Consider the following 8,991-nt stretch of genomic DNA (forward strand, 5'->3'; position numbering starts at 1 on the left):
TGTCAATTTGAATTTAATGTGTCTTCACCTTACGATTTAAGATTTAAGTCACCACTTTAAACATGGTTCCGAGGACCTTTCCGTTTGCTTTGAAGAGGTCCTAGAAACGATATTCGCTTGTCGGATTGTAGGGGTAAGTCATACATGGACTAATTTCCGGGGCTATTCTTGAGTAGGAGTGAGGTTTCCTTATATATATTTCATCAATTGTTCTACAAACCTGGTGCGAAGAGGCTGAGAATTGTATCCATCCATCGTCAATGGAAATAACAAAAACACCTTCCTCTAAGTTTAGGGACAAACTGTCTCCACAGAACAGAAGCAGAGCGTACGTTGATACCATGCTGCAGTCCCGTATGTAGACCTTTGAAGTCTTGACGTTCTCGAGATACACAAGATATGGACTGTCAAAATTGTTGACTTGAAAATTAACTGACGTGGGGTGAACAAACACCTGGAAGAAATTCAGCATCTCATTCAGAAACGGATTTGCACTTCGAAGAACTTTCACAGAAGGTTCATGATGACAATAACCGAAAGCTAAACGTTTAAAAATTTCAAAAACAATATTTCTTGTCTCTCTATTTGGTTCTGGTTACTGAGATGATTTTTAGAACGATGCCCTTATTCCGTGAAGATATAACATTTACGTCATGTAAGTATCCCAAAGTGAATTTGAGAGATATCAATACACCTCTTTCATAATGGCGACCAAATAAAATATTCTTTTGATTTAATGCTAATAAGTCTTTCTAGCCTCGCTACGACCAGCAAATTTCAAAAGAATTTTTGTTTTTAAACGAGGCCAGTAGGTCTAATTAACATGTAAAGACAAAAGAATGTAAAAGAGGTCGCCTTTTATGAAAGTGGTCTATCAGTGGCAACATAGTTAATAGAGGGGACTGGTTTTGAAGCTCGGCAAACATCAAAGGAGCAAACAAAGATGCCAAGATTTATGTTGGAAAGTCCACGACCGTGCAAAACTATGGTGGCAAGCAGCAAACTGACGCTTTTTTAAAGTAATTAAACAGGGAAATGAGTTGGATTTGCCAGAAATTGCATACAAAAATTCCAGTATGAATGGTGTGGCATAAGAAGCGTGAAACAGACGCCAAAAGCAACTCGCACATCGGTGATTACAATTCGCGTGCATAGTAACCTGGCAAAATCAATAGCCGCGCGGTTGTTGGCGACCTGGTGATGACAAAGACCTTGCTGTATTCATAATGCAAACAAATTTTGGTTACAAATTCAAACTATTGTCGAGTTGCGCAACGCAGTCTATATTGCGGTTTCACTCCGGTCACAGCCAATACACCTTGTGCACAATACAGTTCACAATTGGGGACTGGTGAGTTCACAAAAGACGAGGGGGGTAGGGAGGGGGGGAGGAGAGAGAGGCAAAACAAATGCCATCAAAGACAATCTGTTCAAACCCGTCCATTCTTGGTCCAAAATTTCAGTTTAGTAGATTTGACACTGACAGGAACAACACCTGACAACAATAATTAGAAAAAGAATTTGAAAATAAGCTGCTAGTGGTAATATATTAATTTTTACAAATCGGTTTTGACTACTGAACTCCTTCCTTCCCAGGTTATGACGCGAAACGATTTTAGATGCATTAAAGTTCGTATATTTGAACTGTGGAAATGGACAAGAAATGAAGGTCTCCAAAGTTTATCGCAGTTAGATAAGCAACTTACGCATCATTCCAGGCGACCCTGAATAGGATTCTAACTCTGCTTCATTTGCAATCCGGGGTTAAATCACAACTGACTACAAAACACGCTATCCTTATCCCTCAGTATTAAAAATTATAAGTAAAAAAGAAAAAGTCTGCTACGAGTCTAGTGGCCCATCAAGCCGGCGCTTATCTCCGGTTACTGTAGCATGAAGCGACTGGGAGTATTTCTACTCCCCCCTGGATGGGATGCTAGTCCATCGCAGGGTTACCCCTCTGTTGCCGGTACCCATGTATACACCTGGGCGAAGAGAGGCACCGTGATAGTGTCTTGCCCAAGAACACAACACAATGGACCGCTTCAGCCGGAGTCGAGCACACTGACCATGAGGCCACCGCGTCTCGCCATTAAAATAACTTATTGACTGAGTCGGAGGGCCGAACATGAAAATATTTGGCCCGAGGTCATGGTGTACGGACCGTGCGCAGCGAGGTCCGCGCGCCATGACGAAGGGGCCGCACGAGCCATATGATAAATATATGTTATTCACCGGCTGGGAGGTACGTATAGGAAAAAACTGTGCCCGAGGTCTTGAGAACGCGGCCGAGGGACGTACTCAAGTCCGAGGGCACAGTTTTTCCTTATACGAACCGATAACGTATTTATTTTTTTCAGCCGTTTTTCTGAAAATGAAATCGCAAACTGATTGGCAAAAAGTCTTTCTAAGCGCTGTGTCGCACTGTCTCAGCTGAAATTACCTTATAACTGAAAAAAGCGCTCCGTTCGCAAAGCTCACAGAAAAATGATGGTTAAACGATAACAGAGAACTTTAAATGTCTCTTGGTGCACTAAATATAAAAAACAAACAGTTTCATTCATACATTTCATAGCAACCACAGAGAAATGAGCTAAACAAACTAAATTTTAAAAAATCGTACAAACCGGCGAATAATGTTGTACGTATTAAAATTTTGTCCTGTTGAAAATGAAACGAATGTTCTTAAAACAGGAGGAAAAAAATTTAGTGAAAAATACTCAAACACCTCAGTCTCATATCTTATTATTTCAAGGGTTTATCTTTGTTCTCCGTCAAGCCCTTCACAAATCAGTGCAAAACTTAGAGAACTAATCAAGGAAAACTTGTTGCCATTAGTTAATGCAAACTCCACAGCGTTGCGATCTGTTTCTTTGACTGTTTTAGCTACGAATCCGTACTTTCTTAAATGAAGCAAAATAGAACGAGGTTATAAAATAGAACTCCAAAGAAAATAACGGATGTCAACCGAAAAACTGAGTTCAAAGGACTTCTCTGCAGTTAGTCGTTTTAGTTAAACGGCAAACCAGCAAAGTGTTGTCAGCAAAATCGAGTGAATACTCGCCTTTCTGAAGAATAACCAGGCCTTTTATTCCATTGCTGATGTTTTTCCTTCTCTTTGCAACGGTTAGTAAGCGAAAATTTGTATTTTAAGAGGTAAAATCCAATGTTTCGTCGCGGCGCAGTAAAAAAATAAAATACTTTAAGATTTCCCGCGAATTCCGGACCAGGCAACTGGTTCGGATGGAAAATAGTTGGACCCGCCAAGAGCTCGTTATTAGCCAATCAGATTCAAGGATTTAGGATTCCGGCCTGCTGAGATATGCTTCAGACAAAGATAACTAAGTTATTTCACCGGGTGCAGCCTCATCCTTAACTCAAATCCAGCTTCAACCCGGTTACTGATATCTTACCCACCTGTCGCGGTCAACTCGTACTTAGTGTCTGGTTTCACAACTTGAACGACATTTGGAAACAGAGCACCGCACACAATACCAAGCACTAGTTTCTGATTTTTTGAGTTTACATTCATCTAAAACCAAAGAAATAATCATTAAGACGTGGTGCTCTTGCAAATCCGTCCGGAAGTGCTTATATAATAGGCCATTTCCGAGTTCATGTCTGCCTCCTCTTCAAAGCGAGTCTAAGTGCGAAATTTTTCTTATGAAAATTAGTTTTCATTCATATGTAAAGTAGAACTAATTACCATCACAAAACTTCGTGCTTAGACTCGCTTTGAAGACGAGGCAAACATATACTCGGAAATGGCCTAAGATGCGCGCCGATTTCAATAAGCGTCACGAAGTGTCCCCTTTCTAGCTCCTCTGCTCAACTTCAACATCACTTGTTTTGAGAAACACTAAACACTTAATGATCGGTCCCGACGGGAACAGTTAATTTTGTTTCCCGAGAATCTCAATGTTTCCTTGAGGCGCAGCCGAGGGAAACATTGAGATTCTCGGGAAACAAAATTAACTGTTTTCCGAGAGACCAGTTACTAAGTGATTTGTTATATAACACAAAAAGAAAAGCGAGCAATGGCAACAGCAGCGGCGGTCGTCGGTCAACATTCGCGAGTAACAGCCTTGCATACGGCGAGAGCTACTGAAATTTAAACTGACCAATCAGAATTCAGCGAGCGGGAAAAACTGTGCTATCCGATGTCACCACAGGGAGCCCACACAAACTGTGTGTCTGTTTGTATGTTCGAAATATAAAGAAATGTATGGGAAATATTGAAGAGTCCTAATATAGTAAACTTACATCGAGAAATGACTATGTTAAAGCTCAAAATAAACGTAAACCTACCTCAGTTGTTGTGTATTGTCATTTCTGCGGCTGAAAATGGTGAATTTGAGCGATTTGGTGGGTTTTCTGTTGACTGTTACTACACGTCCTTAGAAGGAGGCAAGCTTGTCTTTTCGGAGAGCGGGCGGCTGTACACAGGCTATCACGCCAATTGTTTACATTCTGATTGGTTAGATCGATGGACATTCGTTGAGCCTTCTCTTGTGACTCTCGCTCGACACCGTCGCTTCTTTGAACATCACGCATTGTTCTGGCAATAAATTTGGCAATCCACTTTATCCAGTTTATGGATTGTGTTAGCCCGTGATCAACAACCAGGATCGATCGATTCTGTCGAAGCAGAAGACGTTGCTGAGTGAACATTTTTGCGACGAAATCGACCCTTTGTTTGTTCACCACTTCAATGTCCGATATGAGCCGCTCTAACGAGTATTGGGTCGATCACATTTGGTCGTCTGACCTTATGAAGTTCTTTCAGCTCTTGTTAGTGTCCGTCATGATCAACTTCAGGTGAAGCGCTATGCTGCTTTGTTCCAACTTCGATGGCTTGTGATGAGCTTGCCTGCTGCCAAAATTGTTGTTGTATTTGGGCAAGATTGGTCTTATTGGTCTTAGTGCTGTGCCAAACAACGAACAATCCTGTTGGGTGTTCCACGTGCTTGGCGAGTCTTGCACGATCATCGTCTATCAGATCTGGAGTGGAGTTTTCTTTCAATGATTACAACTTGCCATCGTTCTGCAAACATCCACGTAGCATGCAGCACTTTTTCAGTGACTCTAGTCGTGCATTCTTGAGCAGTTTGTTCTTCAGTGCTTGTATTTTTTATTGAATTAGCGATTTTTTATTAAGGAACCAACAAGTGAATGGTACACAAAATTAGGAGAAACTGTTGATTGAATAGACAATATTTGTAGACATAATTATCTACCCAGTTTAAGTACCAAGCTCAACAAGTTGTTTGGCTCCACAAGTTTCAGTTTCAGTTTCAGGCCAGGTACCCGAATTCACCAAGGTACTGGTACACAACCATAGTGTTCTTTGGAAATTGAATAGCTCCTTGAACACCTGGTTGCTTGAGAAGAAACTTGATGTGTTTGTTCTCTACATTGGTGAATGCAGCCACTAACTGTCCATTGTGGATAAACTGCAGACTAACTCTTCTTTCAATTTATTCTTTGTTCTACGCAGGGCATCAACAATGGTGTCCCTTGCAAAATGTTAGTTTAAAAGGTTTGTTAAAGTTATTTCCCATTTTTTCATAGGGCACTGTGGTTGCCAGATTCACTTTCAAACTTATCATGGAAACGTAAATCAATACCATTGAATAGACACTAAAAAGTCGGTTCCTTGAATTCTTCATAGAAAATTAATTTAAATACATGTTGAAGCATCAGTTGAGGAGTTTTTTTTTTCACTCCCACTTTGTGAACGTAAGATACATTGCTGCAGTTTGTGTATTGCTTGGTCATTCAATGTCTTGATGACATCAAATCTCTTAATCTTTAGGCATTGTGTCAGACCTCCATAGAGACACTATCTTTATCTAAAAACTTAACTGGTTGCTTTTTTGAGCCCTTTAATGTGGCATTTTAAATAGTAAGGAAATGTTCCACTTTTTATGGCATATAGTTCGGCATAGTTTTAAGGAATATTGCAGCCAAATCTAATTGAATATGAGACTAAAATATGCTGTTTGACATTTTGTGAATTAAAAGACTATTAATATTGTTTGTGCTTGTTTTAAAAGGCTTAAAGTTGGTACTCAAAAGTGTTCCTCAATAATCTTATTCTTTAAAGATTACCTTGGGAGAATTGGATTAAGCCTAGTTTTTTTCTTGTAGCTTCTTTCCCCAGTGCCCTCTGAGAATGGATTTGATTTGGTTTTGCCCAATGTTGAAAGATGAAACAATGCCTAATCCAGCCGCAAGGAATAATTCATGGTGCCTTTTTACAAACATGGGCATGAGGATGCTTATAAGCATCTGAGCATTGTTTCGCATGCGAAAGTGTTATTATAAATAATTTATTTCTCCAAGAGAGTCTTCTTTTCGTGTCGGTCATTCAAAAACTGTTGAAATCGCTTGTTTGAGCTGTTGGATGAAAGGGACAGAACATTTGATGAGGCCCTTCCAGGGAAGGGGTCCTTGTTCCCTTTAAATATTTGATTGTGTTTCCTTGTTCCCCAAATTACTTTCAAACTTGTCAGTCCCAGCTTTTTGATCCCTAAAATCTAAATTGGTTTTCTTCCCTTGATATTGTTCCTCTGTTCCCCAGTTCAAATTAGTCATGTTCTCTTCTTCCCCAAAACCCTTGGGAGTGCCTCTTTGATGTTGATTCTCTTATTGGCCTAATAGTAACTCACAGCAATTTCTTATTTGGGATTGAGGGAAAAGTTTTGATGAGTCTTTTCGATGGGGTAGATATCGACAACAATGTCATTTACCCAAAACCGAAATGCACTGTCTCCGGTGAAAGGGCAAATGATTGACAGGATAGCATTGGATAGCACAGTTTTGACTGCCGCGCGCACTGCGGGTGCGGGTTCCGTATGCAAGGAGTGCACTGTTACCCTCTGACCGTGACGTCATAGATTTTGCAATGTTGCCCGCTCAGAAACCTTTGGCGGGAAACAGTTTTATTGTTAAATATCATGTGACCCCGAATTAACCAATGAAAGCACGTGCTGTTGAGGGAAAAAAACTCAGCTATATAACAAAAGAACATTAACGTCACCAAGTGTCCTCTTCACACTGCTCCTCAAATAAAGATAAAAAGCTGAGTTTACCTTAACCTAAAAATATCGCAAACCCAAACACTTGCCCGCCTATTGTTAGAAACAGGTATCAAATGCTTACACTTTTGTGTTGGATATCAAAATTGGGCGTGCATTTAATAGGCCACGTTTGATATATCAATATTCACACATGGCTACGAGGGTGATCTAACCCGAAGGTCATGGGTTCAATTCCCACCCTGGTCAGAGTTTTTCTCTGTCCTTGTGTGGGCCCATTTCCATTAATAGGGCTAACGCTCACATGGTTCATATGGGGGTAGAAAACTAGCACTTCACGTTGCGTTCTCATCAGTTAAGTCAGTTAAATTTGAATATTGTTTTGTTTAGAAATCTCCCTTGAGACTTGTGAGACAAAGGCAACAGAACTGAGCCGTGAAATTTGACCATAAAGCCTCGTTGCCATGCTTGATTATTGATATATCGAACTCGGCCTATTACGAGTCTTTAATCATTCAGAAATCTTTAGAGGCGAACATGTGCTAAAAAGGAATAGCTCTGCCTATAAATTCTATTGTTCGCCATCCAAAATGAAAACCAACGTCAAGGATTACAGCATGACGAGATAGATGTACGCGCTTCATGGAACTCAACGCCTTATTTCCGTCGTTTAGCCATTTACAACAATGATCTTTGAGTCATACATGGAGTCATTGTGCAGTCCTAGACATATCTGAGTAAACAGCTGCGTAAGTTGGGTCAAAATGGTTGTTTGTAGCCGGGTCTGTCGTTTTAACATTTCTTGCGAAATCTGCTTAAAGTAAAGGAGTGTGTGGATCGATTCTCAATCAACAGAGCTAATTCACACCTCACACCTGAAGGTGTTGAATTTGAAACAAATCGCCGTTTCCTCGATGTCACACTATGGGACGATAGTCGAAAAAGAAAGCACCCTTAAATGATGAAGGAATGTGCATTTAACGCTCAAATTCCCGTTTCACTCTCTGGATGTCTTACAATAGTAACGTTTTTGTTGTGAGAAGATTTACCAGAAGCCCTTCCCTTACTGCGCGTGACGTACACAACCTTGTACACGTGCACTTGTTCCCACCCCACCCTTGTGATTTACCATTTCGCCTGTGGCCAACAAGACTCCGTCTCCAGTTTTCGGCGCCAGTCTCTTCATCTTTCTGGCTGTGAGGTCGGCTTGTATGAAGCCGATATCAGCCAAGAGTTCGGCGTACTGACACTTTAAACTTGCTATCATCTACAAAAAAAATTAAGGCAGCAATAATACTCAATTTGACATTTCACAAGGGCGTTGGTATTGCTCAATTTTGCCTACACTACCAATAAGAAGCATACAACAGTATAGATACAGGGCCCTAAAGGTCAGCAAAGACATCATACGCCGTTTTTTTGAAGGAAGGCATAAAATAAATATAGCCCACCATTACTCATAGCACAGACCTGTGTCTCCAGAGACAAACCAATTCACACTAAATTAGTGTGACACCTCCGGATGCGAAAACCCAAAAACACTTAGCTTTGGGGAGAAAAAGGAAACGTATACCCCGCCAACTACGGTGCCGTGGGGGATGAGTCACGAAAACGAATCACGAAAACTAATAAAACACATTTAACTCAAAGCTAAACTAAGGAGCTGAAATGTTGCTGACCTAGAATGGTTATCAAATCGTAACGGCCTACTAAAAATATCTGAGACTTATACCCATAATCCCCCTCGCACGGCACCAATCCTCCTGTCCGTGCCGGCAAAATAACTATTTCTGCTTATTGCGCTTTGCTTCATTGTCAGAAATACTATTTTCCTTGTTGTGGCTACGAAACTGTACTGTGCAGGTAGACAACTTCCGTGGAGGTAAGCAAGTAAGACTGCAAAGTGTGCATATATTTGAGACTCAAGCTGCAACTATATGGCCATTTGTTT

General features: G+C 40.7%; 1 protein-coding gene across 2 annotated transcripts in view; it reads right to left on the reverse strand.

Annotated features, from left to right (window-relative positions):
* LOC138027738 (putative ATP-dependent RNA helicase DHX57) overlaps positions 1 to 8,991 on the reverse strand; it is a 42,177-nt gene that overhangs the window by 1,645 nt on the left and 31,541 nt on the right. For both annotated transcript variants that reach the window (XR_011127500.1, XM_068875344.1), the window contains exons 20-23: positions 8,170 to 8,307; positions 3,418 to 3,532; positions 1,437 to 1,495; positions 221 to 454 (exon numbers count right to left, since the gene is read on the reverse strand). Coding sequence is in view for 1 of the 2 variants with exons in the window: in XM_068875344.1 (XP_068731445.1) it covers positions 221 to 454; positions 1,437 to 1,495; positions 3,418 to 3,532; positions 8,170 to 8,307 (546 nt within the window). In the remaining variant the exon portion in view is untranslated. The remainder of the gene's footprint in view (positions 1 to 220; positions 455 to 1,436; positions 1,496 to 3,417; positions 3,533 to 8,169; positions 8,308 to 8,991) is intronic.

This window comes from Montipora capricornis, chromosome 12 (assembly GCF_036669925.1).
Source record: "Montipora capricornis isolate CH-2021 chromosome 12, ASM3666992v2, whole genome shotgun sequence".
Classification (NCBI taxonomy): Eukaryota; Metazoa; Cnidaria; class Anthozoa; order Scleractinia; family Acroporidae; genus Montipora; species Montipora capricornis.